Source organism: Neltuma alba, unplaced genomic scaffold (genome assembly GCF_004799145.2).
Source record: "Neltuma alba isolate B1F8T4 unplaced genomic scaffold, ASM479914v2 tig00012454_pilon, whole genome shotgun sequence".
In the NCBI taxonomy this organism is placed as follows: Eukaryota; Viridiplantae; Streptophyta; class Magnoliopsida; order Fabales; family Fabaceae; genus Neltuma; species Neltuma alba.
In genome coordinates this window covers 50,245-70,340 of record NW_021636933.1, presented here as the reverse complement: position 1 = coordinate 70,340, position 20,096 = coordinate 50,245, and the positions used below count along the sequence as shown (strand labels likewise).

Below are 20,096 nucleotides of genomic sequence, written 5' to 3'. Positions count from 1 at the left end.
ACATGGTAAAATTAATAATAAGCAAAAATCTTGAAACCACAATCAGCATCAAGAAGAGGCACACCTTGAACCTTTCTTCACGTTGTTGATCTTTCCTTTATTAGCAGTCTTGAGCTTTCTCAGGACCTTCTTGGGTGGTTCATTAGGAGGAGAAGCTATGGCTCTTCGTTTCAGTGAAGTTGTTGTTGGAGTATTTATGGCAACCAAAGGAGACTTGAATTGGATATTCTCTATGTTTTTCTGCGGTTGGTACACATAAACTCCACACTTAACCACAGGTATATTTGGCGTTTCACAAGTGACTTGTATCCCCACATCATTCAATCCAATTCCAAGTATCTTTGAAGCCACCTCCAGTCTTCTCCCTCAAAAGCCAATCCTAGACTAAATAAAGACACATGACCTCGTGCAATTGTGATAACATCATATCTCTTTCGTATTACACGACCGTTGATGCTCAGAGAAAAATGGAAGTATTGTCTCCTACTCGTGTTGGCTTTCCCCAGCTCAAACGCAAAGGCCAAATGAGGGAAATTCCTACGAGCAAGAAAAGACAGTTTCCCTCCTTCACACCTATTATGGAACCAATCAGGAAATGTTGTTGATGGCAAAATGACTGTCATCCACTTCTTTTTAGCCTGGTCTACCGAAGCAACAGAATCAAAAGACATTTTTCGGATTTGAAAAAAATATATGAAGAGAATAAAGAGAAATTTTACGGACTGAGCTAACTTCACAGGCAAACTGTTTGCCCAATATGAATATGCCTTAATTAGAGACGTGTAAGCAGATAAATTTAACTCATGGATCTACAAGCAAAAGAAAAATGTGTGATTTAAAGAGGGAAAAACGATGAATGATATATATATATTTTTAATTTCTAACGAATCACAATTGTATTTAATTTGAATAATCATCAACATAGCAAAAGGAAAAAAAAAACAAGAGGGGAAAAAAAAGATTACGAAAAAAAAACCTGAGACCATAAATGGCCCAATGAGTCTGTAGTTAATGAAATGCAGTTCTCTGCCTCTATTCTCGTCAAATTTGATGGCAAGTCTGGTATATCTGTTAGCCTCTTGCAGTTATTGACATCCAATCTCATCAACTTATCACACTCTTTAAGGCACTCGGGAAGGGACACGAAATCATTCCCTGATAGATTTAACTCAATCAAATTTGGGAAAAGATTCAGAATTAGGTGAATATCTTCATCCAATAAACAACAATTTTTGAGAATCAAGAACTCTACGTTGGTGCAGCTAACAACTGTTTGCCTCTCCTGCATTAATTTCTTTAAAGATTTTCTGCAATCAGGTTGACAGTTTTCCAAGTCAAGCCAGTTAAGATTTTGCAATGTGAATAAGCTGTTTGGAAGCTCCCTAAGACTTTTGCAAGAGCTTAAATTTAAACATTCAAGCCCGGCAAGATTTCCAATAGAAGGTGGGAGCTCCTTAATAGAAGTGTCTTCAGCCCAAATATCCGTTAACGCATCCATCTTTCCCACTATATGTGGGAAGTAGTCCAGACTCTTGCAATGACTCAGCTGAATATCTTGAAGAGATGGCATATTGATTTCACGTGGAAAGTTTGCAAGTTTGACGCATCCATCAACACTTAGTTCAACCAGCTTGGAGAGAGATCCCACTGAATCATGAACTTTGATCAAATTGTAACAGTCTTTAAAGAACAATCTTTTTAATCTTTGGAATTGAGACATGTCGGGTACTTCAGTTATGCATTCACAATGTGAGAAATTCATAGATGTCAAATATGCAAATCTCTGCAAAAACCAAAAGAAAAAAAATGATTGTTTACTTAACAATAATTACACGAGAAATTATGAAGAAACCTTATGATTTAATGGGGAAAAAGTAACGGAGATCTGAGCAGATTTGATGAAAGAAGTTTATATAAATTTAGAAAAATAGAAGGGTAATTGAAAAAAAATATTATTCCTGATTCTTTGACGAAAATAAAAGCCATAGAAATTTGAACCAAAAAAGCCATGCACAAATTTTTTTTTTTTTTTTAAAAGTACCTCAAATGGCTCTTTCAACCTGAAAGGACTGCAACATAACTTGAAGACAACTAGGTTGTTTGGAGAAAAATTTGGTGGAAATTCTGTAGAAGGATATCCCTCCCACTCAAGCCATCTCAAGCTATTGGGAAGATATTTAGGGCCATTTGAAAATTGGGCCTTTCGAACAATAAGAATCCTAAGATTATGCAGCTTCTCAAAGCCCATACCACTCCAATCCACTTCTTTTTGTTGAGGAGGATCAAACATTATTCCTTCAATATTACTACTTCCCTATAATGCAAACCCAAAGAAATAACAATAGTTAGATATCACCCAATAGCAGTATAAATCTAATGTATATGAAACAAAAAATAGTCAGATTCTTACTGAATTTTCATGTAGTACTTTAAGAACATCTTTATAATTCCATAATATACTGCGTTTGCCAGGATTTAATGGTGCCTCCTCCCTAACAATCTCTCTGCCCATTTGTTTTATCAGATCGTGCATGTATAAATGACCATTGTCATTCATTATAAGAGATTTATCAATAAGCACTTCAATATAAAACCTCGCACCATAATCACAAGCCTCTGCTATTTCATCAATAGAACCCACTATGTACTCTTTAAAGAAACAAGCAATATCCAAGAAGATAATTTTAGCACCATCTTGTAAGCAGTCATAACTTATCTTTAGTACTTCATGTATTGTTCTTTCTGGGATTTGACCATATTGTTCCAGTGTAGACCTCCATTCCTCTAAGTTTTTATCTGCTAAATTGGCACCAATTAATTTTAAAGCGAGGGGAATGCCTTTTGCATAACTCATCACATGACTAGACATTTGTTCATAGCCTTTTGGAGGTAGGGTCATATGAAAGGCATGCCAACAAAAGAGTTCAAGAGAGTCATGATGATTTAGCTCCACCAATTCATATGTTCTTTGAACATTATGAGCAATTAGCAATTGCTTATTTCTTGTTGTTATAATGACTTTGCTTCCACAACCAAACCAATCACACCCTCCTGCAAGTCGTTCTAATTGTTCAATCTCATCAACATCATCAAGAACCAACAAAACTCTTTTATGAGAGAGTCTGTGTTTTATTTTAGACATTCCTTCGTCAGAACTACCAAACCTCATGATCTTTTCCTCAAGAGTCTCAGATAGAAGTTTTTGTTGAAGATGAACAATGCCCTGAAATTTTTTTGATGCCTCATTGACATCAAACAAGAAACACGCACCTTCAAATTGGTAGAAGATTGAATTATAGATAGCCTTTGCAAGGGTTGTTTTGCCAATTCCGCCAATTCCATGAATGCCCAACATGCAAACGCCTTTGTCAGATTTATTTAGAAGCGAGATCACTATTTCTACCCGAGGCTGAAGTCCAACCATGTGTTCTATGTTATGATATGGTTTAGGAGGAAGCATAGCATACACATCTTCAACAATCCTTTCAATAAACCCAAATTCGTATCTGCAAAAAGGCAAATTCTCTTTTTGATATTAAGAAAATTGATGCAAAATGTCTTCTTCTGCTATTGTTTGTTATTATGATAATTCTTTCAAGTAAAATCTCAACTAATGCTTCAAAAATTATAAGGAAGCATACCCATCTTGGAAGAGCCATGCTGATGACAAACTAGCAGCTTCAAACAAAGCAGACTTCCATTTGCACACTTTCTCTAAGTCATCTCTGAACCTATCTTTAAGGGTAGCCATGGCTTCTTCAAAGCTATTTCTTTGATACCGAACATCCAATGGATCAACCTTGTAAAAGATGGGCATAACCACCTGATTCTTCTGCTTGTTACACCAAATGATGTGGGCGAGTTCCTCAAGGCACCATGTGGAAGTAGCATAGTCCCTAGAGAACACAATAATGGAAATCCTTGATCTCTCAATGGCTTTAAGAAGCGTAGGTGAGATTTCTTCTCCTTTCCCAAGCTTCTTGTCGTCGATAAAGGCGTTGATTCCCTTCCGACGCAAAGCTTCATAGAGGAAGACAGTGAAGGAGTGGCGAGTATCTTTGCCTCTGAAACTCAGAAAAACATCATATCTATATTTGGTTTCATGAGGGAAGCCAAACGATGACGGTGCTGCGATTTGAGTTGCCATGGCTGCAATAGTCGCTACATTTGATCACCGGCCGGAGAAGTTTACAGGAATGTGGCGGATCGGCTTAAAACAGAGCACGCGTTTGATCCTCCCGGAAAGTTTAGAAATGTCTCCAAAGCAAAGTGTCTAAATGCGTCAGAGATATTTTATCAGGAGCGTCTTACGGCCATACGGATCCGAGCCCATTACACGCTCGGCGCATATATGAGCACCTGTAGCTCATCCATCAAAACGACGTCATTTGGACTTGAGTGACCCACCCTGAGCGTTTTCTTCATTTTTGCCCTCATCATCTTCTCACCCTCTTCCACGCGATTATCCTCACTCCTCACGGTATACTCAGCATTTTTTTCCTTGCAATTTTTTATCTTTCTCTACCATCTACAGCTCATAAATCTGAAGCACAACTTAACATTAAGAAAACTAAGCTCAGAAGGTCCGTACTAGAGTTGCAGCGGAACAGCTGTCCTCTTTCACTCGGTCTTTTGGTCAAACACATGGTGAGCAAATACTGCCTGAAAGTGAATGTCACAATAAGAGGGCTATCGAGAAAGGGGTCTTCTTTTTAGATGTTGATCCTCTATTCTATGAAGGAGACACACTCAGTTTGTACTACTTCTGATCGATGGGTCTCTCTTTTCCCCCTCAAGTCAGTCGCAGTGACGCTTGTTATTGCTGTAATTTATGTCTCTATCTCCATACCTTGTAGTCGAAGAATTAGCATCTGATCCTACGAAATGAGCCAACTTGTTTGATGATAAAGTGCCCGTTTGGATGAGCGATTGAAAAGCTGCTTATTGGAAAAGCAGTTTATGGATAAGTGAAATGGGATATAAGCTAAATTGAATAAGCTGAATTGTATTTGGATTAGAGTTCAGAAAAGCCCGTTTGCAAAAGTGAAATGGATAAAAAGCTGTTTGGATTATGGTTGAGTAAAAGTAAGTTTGGTTGTAAAATGACTAAAATGGGTATGAGTTTTAATAAATAGTAAAAAATAGGAAAAAATAATTTCACATAATACAATGGAATTAAAATAATTTAATACGAATAAGTGAATTAAATTTTTAAAATTTAGAGAAATCTAAAAAATTATTTTAAATATAAAGTGAAAGAAGGAAAAAATTGAATAGAGATAATATAATGATGAAGTAAAATTTATTTAGTGAATTAGAATTACGAACTGTAGAGAAATCATAAAAAATATTTAAGAAACGAAGTGCAACATGATAAAAAAAAACATAATACAATAAATTTAAATTAATTTAATACGAAGAAGTCAACTAAACATAATTTAAATGGATAACAAAGTTTTGAACTCCAATTGACAAAGTAAAATAAAATAATATTACATAATTAATTATTTGATAAACTATGAACGATTTGGTCTCTGATTGCATCACGAACACGATTCATATGCGATGAAGATTGTGATGTAACGTTTGAAGGCGATGGTTGACTAGCTTCAGCCTGATCATGTTCGGCCACTATATTATCATTTTCAGCTTGTTCAAAAAGGGAGTCGGAGCTTGAATGCCTCCTTATAAGGTTATGAATGGCCATTGTTGCACAAACTAAGTATACTTGTGTTTGGAAGTCGTAACTACGCATGTTTCGTAAGATGTGAAATCTATTCTTCCAAACACTGAAAGTTCTTTCTATTGTGCACCTTAAACTGGAATGATAGTAATTGAAGGCTTCATTGCTATTTCGAAATCCTACTTGTCATCGGAAGTCCGGAAGGTGGTAGCGCTCAGATCTGTATGGACCTAGATATCCATTTGGTGTTGGATATCCCGCATCAACCAAGTAATATTTTCCTAATGATTCATGAAACAATTAGAGAGATTGTGAAAAGAAAAAAAATGAAATAATTAAAAAAACATGCGTGATTGAAACTTATAAATATATACCTGGAGGTGGATGAGGGAAATTAAGAGATGAATTTGTAATAGCACTGTCAAATATACGAGCATCATGTGCAGATCCCTCCCATCCCGCCAAGACAAAAGTGAAACACATATCCCAATCACATACAGCCATGACATTTTGTGATAGATTTCCCTTTCTGCCAATAAATTTGTCTCTTTCTGCAGCAGGGACAACACACTGAATATGAGTGCCATCAATTGCTCCGATTGCGTCCTTGAAAAATGGATAATAACGTGGATCGGTCTCAATTTTTCTATGAGTTCCACGAAATGTAGGATCTATGGGTCGAATAAGTTCACTCGATAGGCTAAGGCAAGCTTGCAGTACATTATGAAAGTGCCTACTTACAGTTTCCCCTGAACGTTGAAACCGTTCCTGAATCATCCTGTTGCATTGTCCATGTGCAACCGTGTTTAAAAACATCGCGACCATTTCTTCAATTCCTACGTATTTAGACTTTCGTAAACCGTGTTCCTCCAATTTGGTACATAAGAGGTGGAAACATATTTATCCACTCTAAACATTTCAGGACATCGATCATCATGGCCATTCATAATACCTTGCACCCATAAATTTCCTGTCTGCTCACTAGTTCTGCAGGGTTGTTTAAACATATACATTTCACAGTAATGACCAACCAATGCACCTACTGCTTCATATTGTGTTAATTCCTCATTAATCTGTCTTGAACGGTCATCTTCATTGCACTGTGAATCATCATTCCAATCCTTCAAAGTATCTTCATTCAATGGTGAATCATCATTCTAATCCTTCAAAGTATCTTCATTCCAAGAAGCCATTTCTGGAGTTAACCCTGTAACTATGATGACAACAAAGTGTAAGCATTATAAGGATTACCCTAAACAAGGTGTAAATAATTATCATACTGCAAATAGCAAAACCAAACACATATATGATAAGTAGAAATTAGCATAAATATTACATAGTCATTACTAAGATTTCTACAGGTCCCTTCTACAACAGGTCACATAAGTTTAGGTTCAAACAGCAATTAGTTCACGTTAATAAGTGCAGTAACAATAGTGAAACAACAAAGTCCTAAACTAAATCCTAATCTACAGGTCCCTTCCATGTGTCTGGGTCTAGTGCTGCCGGTATCAACCACTCCAACAACTTGCTTCTATCAGGCATAAACCCCAAATAGGCTCGCCTAGCCGATCTCAACCGCGTAAGCATCTTCGCACATGCATAATATAGTTGAGGGTTACCATTAAGCTCCTCAAGGCTAGCCAGGTGTCCCCAAATCTTCTCAACTTGTTGGGGATCTTCAACCAATGCTGATGCTCGCTTTTCAGAAGCAGCTGCTATAACACTCAGGCTATCAGAAATTTTTGTAGTCGCAGCAACTTTTTTCTTCTTCTTCGCATCAGACGTCTCACCCCTCTTCCTCTTTCCATAGCTTCCTGAGTCACTTGGTCCAGTACTCGAAGGGTTGTTTAAGTTGCAACCGGCAAAATCATCTGAGATCCCTGCGGTGGCTGTTGGGTCAACACCAAAATTTTCATCCTCACTATCCCCCGACCCTTCCTGTTGGTCGAGCCCGACTCTATAAACATCCTCCTCTTCTGTGTCAGGCTGTGGAGTGAATGCTGGCTGAGGTTGTGAGGCTGATGGTGCATACATAAAATCTCTCGAAGCCACAACATCTTTGAATATCCTCATTAGGTCTGATGCAAACATCAACCCCTGATGTCTAAATTTCCTGAAATTGGGATCCACCTACATTAACGTAATTAGGCAAGTGTCAGCGATGAAGAAACTAATATTTAAAACTAAAACTCAACCAACACAAATAGTTACCCTTAATTTCCGTTGCCACCACTCATCGGAGGCCAACACCCTATTTGTTGCTGCATCATAACCAATGCCAGTCTCCCCAGACATAAGTTTGTCCCACAACTTCCAATCCTTTCTCAAAATGTCAAATCTATTCTTAAGTTGCTTCCTATCATACATTTTCCCACTTCTTTCCTGAAAATTCTTTGTAATTTTGTTCCAACCCGGCCTTGTAAATGATGTTCCTTGGCGTTCTTTGTGCACAATTTGCTCAACACAAACATCGATTAGAATTTTCGTCGTATACGAATCCCAACTCGCTTTTTCTTTATCATTATCCATTTCTAGGTGGAAAATAATATAGATCAGACTAACAGAACCAAACAAAGCACAAAAAATGTTCAAATTCAAGCTACATTATGTAAGAAATAAGTTCTACCCAGATAAAAAAAATATGTTCTTGCATATTCTTCTCATCTAAAATTAATAAGAAATCCCAAGACATTAGATCTGTGCATATAATCATTGCATATAATCCTTATATTCTCCTTATAAACGTATAAGAGTAATCAATAATTTTTCCCTAAAATATCCTTCACCCTTAATAATCTAATTAATAAGAAGATGATAGGTAATAATTGAAGGCAAAAATAAAAGAGAATACTTAGGTCAAATTACTTGAATTGGTTAAAAATGTTTTATTGATGTGTAAATTAGAAGAAAACTTATCATAAACTAATAAGAAGCGGACCATTTGACAACATTAATTGATATGGAATGTATTTTGGCACTCAGATTTCTTTTGACTCATTCCTCCTGTCACCTACAACACTCATTTGCAGGTAGCAATTACATCTGTGCCAGGTTTGGCCCAAAACTCAGATCTAAAAATCAACAAATGTCAAGCATTCATCACAAAAATTCTTCATCACCGAAACACACCACAAAACCAGGCCAAGAAGAAAAAAATAACACAGCACGGTGGTTCGATTTCAGTCAATCTATTAGCTCACAACAGATCAACAAACACACACCTCCACATGCTTTGATTAATACCGTATCCCTCCTACATTCACCGAAAAGCAATACAACACTATGGGAATCGGTCAACCTGGCACAGATCAGCTCAATCGAAGTTTGGCAGAGGTAGATCAGGCTCAGATCTTCGACGCACACCTGAGATGGACCAGCTGACGGCGGCGACCTGGGTTGGGATGACGATAGCAGCTCCGACAGGGTTGGGACGACGATAGCAGCTCCGACAGGGTTGGGACGACGATAGCAGCTCCGCCTCTCGGTCACTCAAAGCCACACCCAAGTTGCTTCTTGTCACGGAGGAGACGCGACGGAGCTCACGGCAAGTCTCGGTGGTTCTGGGGACGGAGGATGAGGGGAGGCAGCTCGCGTGAAGGACCAGGCTTTCGGTCACTCGAAGCCACACCCAACACGAGGACCTCACGGCGGAGACGCGACGGAGCTCACCGCAACTCTCGGTGGTCTGACGACAACGCGACGGAGGAGGCAGGATGAGGGCTCGCCGGTCGGGTAGAAGGGAGAGCAGACGGGAAAGAAGAAAAGAAAGACTGAAGACTCTAGGAAGAAAAGAAAGACCGAAGACGCGAAAGAAAGACCGAAGACTTCAGAATAAAAAAATGAGGACTGGCTGATAGGATCCCAACGGTAAAAAATAAGAGCTTATCTGATTCAATAAGCCATAAAAATTGGCTTGGGCCAGAACGTGCGTTGAGGAGCTTAAATTTCATAAGCTACTTTTTTTTCCAAGCCCATCCAAACAGCATCTGAATTCCAATCGGGCTTATGCTCATTTTAAGCTACTTATAAGCTCCTCAGAAGCCCAACCAAACGGACCCAAAGTTGCGTTGGCAAAGCATTGAATACGAACTTTTTGGGCCTGAATGTGGGTAGTGAGTACATCAGGGAGAAGCTAAGAGGAAGGAGGAGGGGACAAAGAGAACATGGGCACTCAAATCCAAAACGACGTCATATCGCTGGATCCCTGGGCATGCAATCTGGACTCGCTCCAATTGCTCATCCAAAATTTATTATCTTCCTACATTCCCTTTGCAAGTCCAAAAAGATCGCACATTTTTATATCTATGTGTGTGAAATCTAAATAATAAATCATTTGTTGTAACCTGGGAAAAGTTGCCGACAAAATCTTCTATTACAAAATTTATTTCAAAGACACCGGTAAGGATAACTTATTTTTAGTAGATGCAACGTTTTTTGACTGCGTTCTGTATATCTTTAGTTATACATAAAATGAAAAACATTTAAATATAATTAGAGATATGTTTTTTTACCAGCATAATTAGAGATATGTTGCACTAATGAGATTAACAATATTAATATTTTTTTTGGCTACGTAAGAATATTAATGTGAAAAACCTGAAAAGTAAATATAAGTTTCGAAGATTAAATGTACACATTCGCTGTTTTAATAATTACTCTTTTTATTTAATTATGTATCAGTTTTGTCAGTTAGCGTATTATGATCATTAATTGATATATTACTGTTATAATTTAAGCAACACCAAGAAAAAATGTCCGGGAATTTGCAGTATATTTTTACTAGTGTTATGAAATGGATCCAAAATAAAACCACAAAAGTAGAATAGAGAAAGATGAAGACAAGAGAATGAGAGAACTTTTATATTTCTTCACTTGCTTCACAATAAAATGGTATGCCTTATTTATAGGCATAGTTTTACACATAAGTTACATTTGTACTTAAATGATAAATAGTGGACAATAAACCACATAAATATGAGTGGGGGGAGTTACAAGATTAAAAGCATAGTGGAAAGGTAATGGAGTAATGGAAGATTAATGCCAAGTGGAAGTAATGGGAGTTGATGATGAAGTTGAGAGGAAGAGGAAGAGGAAGAAGAGGAGATGAACATCCACATATTATAATATTCATAACACTCCCCTTGGATGTCCATTATATAAGATGTGCCTCATTAAAAAATTTCAACTAGGAAAAACCCTATGGGACAAAAACCTAGCAGAAGAAACTATTTGGTGCTGCCTCATTAAAAACCTTGCTATGAAAACCCAGTGGGAAAAAATCATAGACAAGGGAAAAAAGCGTGTATTAACTTCCCCTCTTGATAACATCAATTGATATCCCTGAGTTTGTGGCATCCGATATCATGAACAAGTTTTTCAAATATCATAATTGGAAGTGACTTGGTGAACAAATATGCCAGATTTTTATTTGAACAGATTTGCTAAATATATATTTCATCATCTTTTGAATATTATGAAATACTTCATCTGGAATTACCAACATGTGGATCAAAAAAGAATCTAGAATTCTATTCCAATGTCTTTCGTGAAGAATTATATCTTAGTAATAAGTTAAAAACAAATGATATATCAAGTCATGAGTGACTAATAAGATATGATATGGTAATTCTGGACCTATGATTTGGTACTTCTAGACCAAATAGTTCTTTATCAAATTCTCAAAATCTAAAAAGTTCTTTATTTACCTCCACAAATCTCACAACCATCAAAGTATATAACGGATGTAATTTATCCATATAAAAACACTTTAAGACCTTTCTTGTATCAATTATTTGATACAACAAAATCTTCATTTTTCAAGTATTCAATTTCAATCCGAAGCAAAACTTTGTTCTTTCCAAGTCCTTCATGTCAAATTCTTTCTTTAAGCAATCCACAGCTTTTGTAAGCTCTTCACGAGTTCCAATAATATTTATGTTATCAATATAAACAATTATAACAAACTCATTTTCAGATCTTTTCATAAAAATATATAGGCAAATTGGATCATTTTTATATCATTTTTTTAACCAATATTTACTTAGTCGGTCATACCACATATGCCCTGATTGCTTCTGGCAACTTATTTAACTTAATCATTATTCTCAAGAACTTGAATTATATGCTTCTGGCAATTAAGTAAAATTCTTCAGGGAATTTCATATATTTTGATTCAAAACTATAAAATGATGATACATATTGAAATTATTTTAATCTTCATAATATTTCATATACTGAAAGAGTTTCTTATATATGCTCTTGGCATATTTTGGATCCTTCAAGGATTATCATGTAAATTTTACTATTTAATGATCCTCATCCATGGGTCATCTAACAGGCATATTTCATAATGCCAGACTATTCAAATATGTAAAATTATATCCACCACAAAGCAATATGTCTCATCATAATCATTTGTGAAGATCTATATTTTCACATAAACGTTCATATTTATAGAAACTTTATATTTCATGTGTTGGGATTATAGGCCCATTTTCACATATTGAAATGATATTTTCATCACATCTTTACCCTTTTCTTTTTCTTCTTGGCCAAATTTATATCTCTTTTGTATGATAGATCTATGTGTAAGATTTTCTTTTCATCACGTGATATTCTTATGAAAATCATTGTCGACAACTTTACATTTTCAGTTCTATTTTTTCTTTTGTGATATAACTTGTTGAGATTTCTTTCTTCCTTTTCAAGTACCTAAATCTCTTATGGAGTTTTACAATTAGTTATGTCTTGACACTCTTTTAGAGTACATGCTTCCTCAATACAACTTCTAAGTTGTATGCTCCTCTTTATTCAAGATATTTATATTGGAACCAATTAACCTTTCATGTTTCTGGCATGTCTTAATATTTAAAATAATTGGAGCATTTTCAGCCAGAATAAAAGATTTAAAAATTTTCATTCAAGTCAGTAAAATATTTTGTAGCATCTCATGATTACAATTTTAATGAACTTCTAGTCCATACTGATATATTTGATAATCTATATTTAATAGTAATAATGCATTCCATGCATTCTCTTTTCCAACTACCCAATTTCTCCCCCTCATGTTAAAAAAACTTTTTCGAATAACAGTTAACTAATTATGCAATATAAGTCTCCCAAATCCATTTTCTTCTTTTAGGAACATTATTTTGTTCCATTTAAAAACAAACAAGAAGAAGGAGGTTCTTACCCAACATATATCCCAACTTTCTTTTAATATCCATTTATGTGCATTATGATGGATTGTTAGGAATAAATATTGCACATTTCAATTTTTTTAAATAAAAAATATCTGGCTCCTAACCAAAAGCCAATTTTATTGGGAGAATTTTGTTGCTTTGATGTCTATAAGTGCTGCAATATATTAAGTCAAACATGCCAACACTAAAATGGAAAAATTTGTTCTCATAAATATTGATCAAGCTATTCACAAAGGCATTAACAAATGCTTTTGTTAGATCAATCTATTAAGCAGGCTTTTCAACATTAAAAGCCTGATATATAAATTCACTAGCATCTTTAAAGTCAAGTTTTGGGAATCACATAGTCCGAAAATATTTATCTAAATAATCTTGCAAACTTCAGGTTGCAAATTAATGTCAATTACACATCTTACCATTTTATATAGATGCATCTATCAAATATTGAATACTTGTATGGCTTATGTGCTTCTAAATGGGCTCATATATATTTCCAGAAATGTAGTGATCCATTCGAAAACAAAACAGAACTAATGATATTTTATAATCAATTTTCTTTAAGAACAAGCAGCACATATGAATTCTTAAAAATGTTAGCTATTCGGAAGAATCTTCCGGTTCTTTAATGGATATCAATACACAATTTTCAATAATTTGTTGCTTCATATAGTTTAAGATGATCAAACAAGTCATGCTAACAATAAATCTAATTATATCAGTAAACTTCTGATTTATTGTACCATGTTTCATTACCAACAATAAATTTTTCGGTATAATATATGATTGATGATATCCATTTATGAAATTGATATGAAAAATATATCCAATATCAACTCATACTTGTATTCCAACAGTTTTTCCTCTCGAGATTGAGTCATTCAAACATGATTCTTTTATTCATATATTCCATAAACAGCTGCTAGCATATAATAGGTTAAAATCACAAGATAATCTTTTATCAGAGAATCATTAAAATGTGAAGTGGCTTCTGGTCATCTAATCACAAAATCAAGAGTACAATGGCTGTTAGCCATTCATTTATATATTTCACATTTTACTTTCTAAGACAACAATTAACTAATATCAGAGATAATAATCCTATATAATAATATTATAGATGAACATAAACCTCATAGCAAATTAAGAAGTATAAGGATAGTAGGATCATAAAAATATAAGAAAAGTAAGAAATAAAAATAAAAATTTTCATATCTCAATACGATAAATAAAATATTCGGCTACTAATGAATCAATAAGATTAATATACAAAACCACCATTTCCTCTAAATAAATTGGAGAAATCTTACAAGACTGTTCGGATCAAACTATCTTTCATTCAACGAACAAAACCTCAACATATATCAACTAGGAGTCATGAACTCTGATGGTAGAGTTTCGTGCTGATAACGTGTTATGAAATGGATTCAAAATAAAACCAAAAAAGTAGAATAGAGAAAGATGAAGACAAGAGAATGAGCGAACTTTTATATTTCTTCACTTGCATCACAATACAATGGCATGCCTTATTTATAGGCATAGTCTTACACATAAGTTACATTTGTACTTAAATGATAGATAGTAGACAATAAACCACATGAATATGAGTGGGGGGAGTTACAAGATTAAAGGTATAGTGGAAAGGTAATGGAGTAGTGGAAGATTAATGCCTAGTGGAAGTATTTGGGAGTTGATGATGAAGTTGAGAGGAAGAGGAGGAGATGGATATCCACATGTTATAATATTCATAACAACTAGTCAATTCTTTTTGCTTACCTCTCATTCGAGCTGCTCTATGTTAGCTGCCCCTATGCTGTTCTTTCTTTCTTTTCTTTTTTTTCCCCCTTACCTTCAAAATGCATTTTTTTTGTTTTTTTTTATTATTGCATTTTACATCAAATGAGTGAGATGTTATAGGTAAAAGATGATACGGTTTTCAATTTTTATGATTTCTCAAAGAATTTATATCTAAATTAAAAAGAAACTACGCTAATTTTAGATTATTATTTTTTAAAAATTATAAAAAATTGAAAACTCTAATATTTCACCCATAAAATATCAAAATATCATTTATTTTATGCAGACTTTAATGATATTAAAAAAACATATTAACATTTGTAAGGTATGGAAAAATTGAGGGATAACGGCAGCTGACGCCCAAAACCACCAAATATCCCATAATTATTTAAAATATGTTAATTTAATTATGACCACTTTTCCATTATCCAACTACGATTCATCCATTGAACGAGCCCGTGACTCTGGAGTCGCTCAATATTCACAAAATATTGCTTTAGACTCGCTCAATATTCACAAAAAATTGCTTTAGATGAAAGTCAATAAAAAACGCATCCAAATGAAATTGATGGAGTGCAACTTTCTACCATCTGCACTGCTTAATGTTTTTAGCATAATTATTTTTAATTTAATTTAAGGTTATATATTTTAGAAGCGAATAAACATTCGACGTAAAAATGAAAAAAGAGCATGCAACCAGCTGGTTATGCCGTTTAATTTAGGGAAAATGATAGAAAAATGACTCCTCAATGTCAAAATCTACAAATGCTCATTTAAATAAGCAAAATCTCATTTTAGGTATAGGTAACAAAATTGGGATTTGCTAATTTGTTGAAATGACATATTATCCTTTATTATTATTTTTTCAAATGCCAAGTGGCTTGTTGCCAGAGTTCTGGTACCAGTGGCGATCGCCAGAAGTCAATTGAGCCGTTGCTAGAACATTAGCTATGAAGGTTGATGTTTTTAATATTAGCTCCATATGAAAGTTGTATATCAAAATTTTTTTATTTATTAAGTAATCACTATAGTTATTAGAGTTAAGAATATCGGGAGAAAAAAAAACTAACAACAATGAAGAGTAAACAACCTATTACAAGACAGCAAAGTGTATATCTCATCAGGCAAACTCCTTTATCTCTACACCTGGACGTGCGAGGTCAAATCCGAACTGAAAACTGAATTAAGAGAGGATGGTGATTATAAATTTAGATAAAGAATATGAAATATGGATGGAGAATACTGTGTTATTTTTTCATAAAAATAGATACTACTTCCTCTACATGTTAGTATTCCCTTTCATAACTATAGATGATTACTTTCTTTTTTTTTTTTCTTGGTGAAGAAATTGCTTTCTTTATTTTGACTATGATTATTTAAGATATTACTCCCTCCGTTCCTTATTATAAGAGACGAATAACCGATTTACGTTGATCAAAAAAACAGTTAAAATTAGTTAAGAACAATCAATGTGTAAAAAGTATAATTTTTTTTCCAAAACTGCCCTCATTAATAAGGAAAGAGAGCATGAGAGAGAATAATTAAATTATTAAAAGAAAGAGAAGTGGGAGGGAGAGAGAGTGTGAGTTGGAGACAATAAATATGGGTAAAATAGGAAATGAACACAAAAAATTAGAGACAACTTTTAAGTGTCTCTTATATATAGGAACATGCCATAAGCATCAAATGTCTCTTATAATAAAGAACGGAGGGAGTATTTTAGTTTGACTTTTCTAACCGCATTAATGGTTGATCCATTGAATGAGCCTATGACTGTCCGTTCAATTATCGATGCACTTTTTTCACCAAAAAATTGCTTTAAAGATAAAATTCAAACAACAAATGCAATTAATGGATCTGCACGATCCAACCAGACAGCTTCCTACCATCCTCCACGCTTAGCTGATGAATCAAACACTGAACAAATTTCTCAAAACCTTAGCTTCACCATTGTGATTATCACAGTCATGGCGCTTCGAGTAGCGACACCATCATCATCTCTTCCCTTCACCAGCAAAACCAAGTACAGGAACGCACCACTCCTTCACCGTGCCTCTCTATAATGCTTTGTGACAAAAGGGAATCAATGCCTTCATTGACGACCAGAAGCTTGGCAAAGGGGAAGAGATCTCACTTACGATTCTTAAAGCCATTGGGAGATCAAGAATTTTCATTTTGTGTACTAAGAGCCATGGTACTTCCACATGGTGCCCATATCATTTGCTGTAAGAAGCAGAAGAACTAGCTGGTTATGCCAATCTTTTACAAGGGGGATCCGTTGGATGTTCAGTATCAGAGAAATAGATTTAAGGGAGCCATGGCTGCTCTTGAAGACAGGTTCAGAGATGACTTAGAGAAAGTAAGAAAATGGAGGTCTGCTTTGTTTGAAGCTGCTAGCTTATCATCAGCATGGCTTTTTGAAAATGTTACGCATGTTAGCTGTATTATTTCCTAATTAATTACCTTCTGCAGATGAGATTTTCAATATTCTATTTGTAGATTCTAATTATACTAACTCGTTATTTTGCTCGTGCAAGTCAAAGGCCAACTCTTCAAACTCGGGGTCTTTAAGAATATTTTTTCCTAGGTACTTGGGATTTTTTGTTTGTTTTTTAGGAGTACTTATCCAATTGCTAGTTGCTAATTTATATGACTATCACCGTATCGGTTAATTGTGAAGACGAACAATTATCCTTCGACTTTTTTTTAAAAAAAAAAATGGCCAGAGTATCCTTCTAAGTCAAGTCATATGACAATATGTTTTCAGGAAAGCGTGTAGAAGGCATGCTTTGAAGGAGACGATCTATTGATATTAGAGGGTTGGACTATTTTGGACATTCAATTATATAACTACAGAATCAGTTAGCTTTTTAATTAACTAGACACATGTTCTTATATTTTGTATGGAATATGAAAAGTACATATTACTGTTTATCTTTGTAAATAGCGTGATCGGGCATATAAGTTTTATATTTGATACTTGAGAAAATTTTTCACTAATTTGATATATTTAAAAGTTTTTATTTTGTCCTATATTTTATTCTTTTGGATTTACGTCTTTGTTAGCCTTATTCGTTTGGACTTACTTAAACAGTATCGTTTGAGCAGCAAATATTTTATAATTTATAATTTCCCATTAAAAACATTATTCCAAAGTATAAGGACTAAAACATTTGAGAGCTTATTGGTGTTAAGGTTATGAATAAAAAATATGAAAAGATTTTATTATTGGGTAGCTTGATAAACAGGGGGGAGAAGGACAAAAGAAGACATTATACATAAATCAGCTTCATAGTAAAAAGAGAATTTTGACTTTTGTAGATGTGACTCTGGCTTTATTGAAAGAAATGTCGAAGATGCATTTGTTATGCTGCCTCCCAAACGCTTCCATAGCACTGATTACACGGTTGGACTTGAGCCTCACATAGAAAAAGTGATGTCCCTTGTAAATAAATATGATGATAGTGTTTGTATGTTGGGGATTTATGGAACTGGAGGGAAAGGCAAAAAAACTCTTGCAAAGGCTGTTTACAATTCAATCTTCTACCAATTTGAAGGTTCATGCTTTTTGTTTGATATTAGAGAAGAATCAAACAAATACAAGGGCATTGTTCTTCTTCAACAGTCACTTCTATCGGAAATTCTTGAGGAAAAGAAGATGACTTTTAGTAGTATTGATGACGGAATATCTAGAATAAAACACAGACTCTCTCACAAAAAAGTTCTGTTAGTTCTTGATGATGATGACATTGAACAATTAGAACAACTTGCAGGCAGGTGTGATTGGTTTGGTAATGGAAGCAACGTCATTATAACAACAAGAAATAAGCAATTGCTAATTGCTCCTTTTTTGGCATGCCTTTCATACGAGCCAACCTCCAAAAGGCTATCAAGATATGTCCAGTTATCTTGTAAGTCATGTACAAGGTCTTCCTTTAGCTTTAAGATTAATAGGCTCCAATTTGGCACATAAAAACTTAGAGGAATGGAGGAACATATTGAAACACTATGATCGGATCCCAGAAAAAACAATTCATGAGGTCCTAAAGATAAGCTATGATTGCTTGCAAGATGCTGCCAAACATATCTTTTTAGATATTGCTTGCTTCTTTAAGAAGGAGAAATTGGAATTTGTTGAAGAATATTAGAAGCTTGTGATTATGGAGCAAGATTTTATATTGAAGTTCTTGCGGAAAAGTCTCTAATAACTATTAGTGATAATGGTCGCCTGGACATGCATGATTTAATACAACAAATGGGAAAGCAAATTGTTAGAAAGGAGACAAAGTCAGATCTTGGTAAACGAAGTAGATTATGGTATTACAAAGATGTGCTCAAAGTATTGCCAGAAAATTTGGTAAGTATTAAAATCTTGAACATGTATTTCCAATTACACATGAAATTTATTATGTACAATTTAATTTTGCAATGTCTAACAACATTGCTTTTTTCGATCATTGTAGTGAAGCAATAGTATTAAAGGAATAATGCTAGATCCACCTCAGCAATAAGAAGTACAGTGAAATGGTTTAGCCTTTGAGAAGATGAATAACCTTAAAATTCTTGTTGTCCGAAATGTCCAATTTTCAACCAATCCCAAGTATTTACCCAATAGCTTAAGATTGCTTGACTGGGAAGGATATCATATCCTTCTATGAACCTACCGCCGAGTTTTTCTCCTGCAAAACTAGTTTGTTTCAAATTATATAAAAGTCTTTTTAGCTTGACGGAACCATTTAAGGTAACCTTGTGTTTAATGCTCATGGTATGTGTGTGTATATATATATATATATATATATATAAATAATTGGTTTGATTTCTATCGCCATAATCTTCAGTTTAAAAATAAATGAGAATAAATTACTTCAACTTTCTTTTTTTTCCCCCCCTCTCATTTATTGTTCTTAAATCTGCACAAATCTTTTTTCTTGTTTGTTTTGCAGAAGTTTGAACATGTGACACATATGGATTTCTCACATTGTGAATTTATAACTGAAGTACCTGATATGTCTCAGTTCCAAAGCCTAAGAAGATTTTTGTTTCAAGGGTGTCGCAATCTGCTCAAAGTTCATGATTCAGCGGGCCGGGATCTCTCTCCAGGTTGGTTCGATTAGATGTCAGTAAATGCACCAACCTTACCAGCTTTCCACGTGAAATCAACATGCCATCTCTTGAGGAGCCTAACCTCAGAGAATGCAGAAGTCTTGACAACTTCCCACATATAGTGGGAAAGATGGATTCACTAGCAGATATTTTTGCAAGCGAAACTGCCATTATAGAGCTACCGCCTTCCGTTGGAAACCTTTCAGGGCTCGAAACTATGTTTATAAGGTCCTGCAAAAGTCTTAGGGAGCTTCCAAACAGCTTATTGATGTTGCAAAATCTTAGCGCGCTTGATGTGGAAGGCATTAAAC

The 20,096-nt window shown here is 34.7% G+C and overlaps 2 protein-coding genes across 2 annotated transcripts; one reads left to right on the top strand and one right to left on the bottom strand.

Moving 5' to 3' along the window:
* Nucleotides 1–2,640: 2,640 nt before the first annotated feature.
* On the bottom strand, nucleotides 2,641–4,147 carry LOC114727218 (TMV resistance protein N-like). Its single transcript, XM_028913919.1, has 3 exons — nucleotides 3,642–4,147; nucleotides 2,726–3,506; nucleotides 2,641–2,649 (listed from the first exon to the last, which is right to left on the bottom strand). The coding sequence occupies exons 1-3, from the start codon at nucleotides 4,145–4,147 to the stop codon at nucleotides 2,641–2,643; spliced, it is 1,296 nt and encodes a 431-aa protein (XP_028769752.1).
* A 12,852-nt stretch (nucleotides 4,148–16,999) lies between these two features.
* On the top strand, nucleotides 17,000–19,796 carry LOC114727217 (TMV resistance protein N-like). Its single transcript, XM_028913918.1, has 4 exons — nucleotides 17,000–17,123; nucleotides 18,039–18,459; nucleotides 18,823–19,039; nucleotides 19,626–19,796. The coding sequence occupies exons 1-4, from the start codon at nucleotides 17,000–17,002 to the stop codon at nucleotides 19,794–19,796; spliced, it is 933 nt and encodes a 310-aa protein (XP_028769751.1).
* Nucleotides 19,797–20,096: the final 300 nt, after the last annotated feature.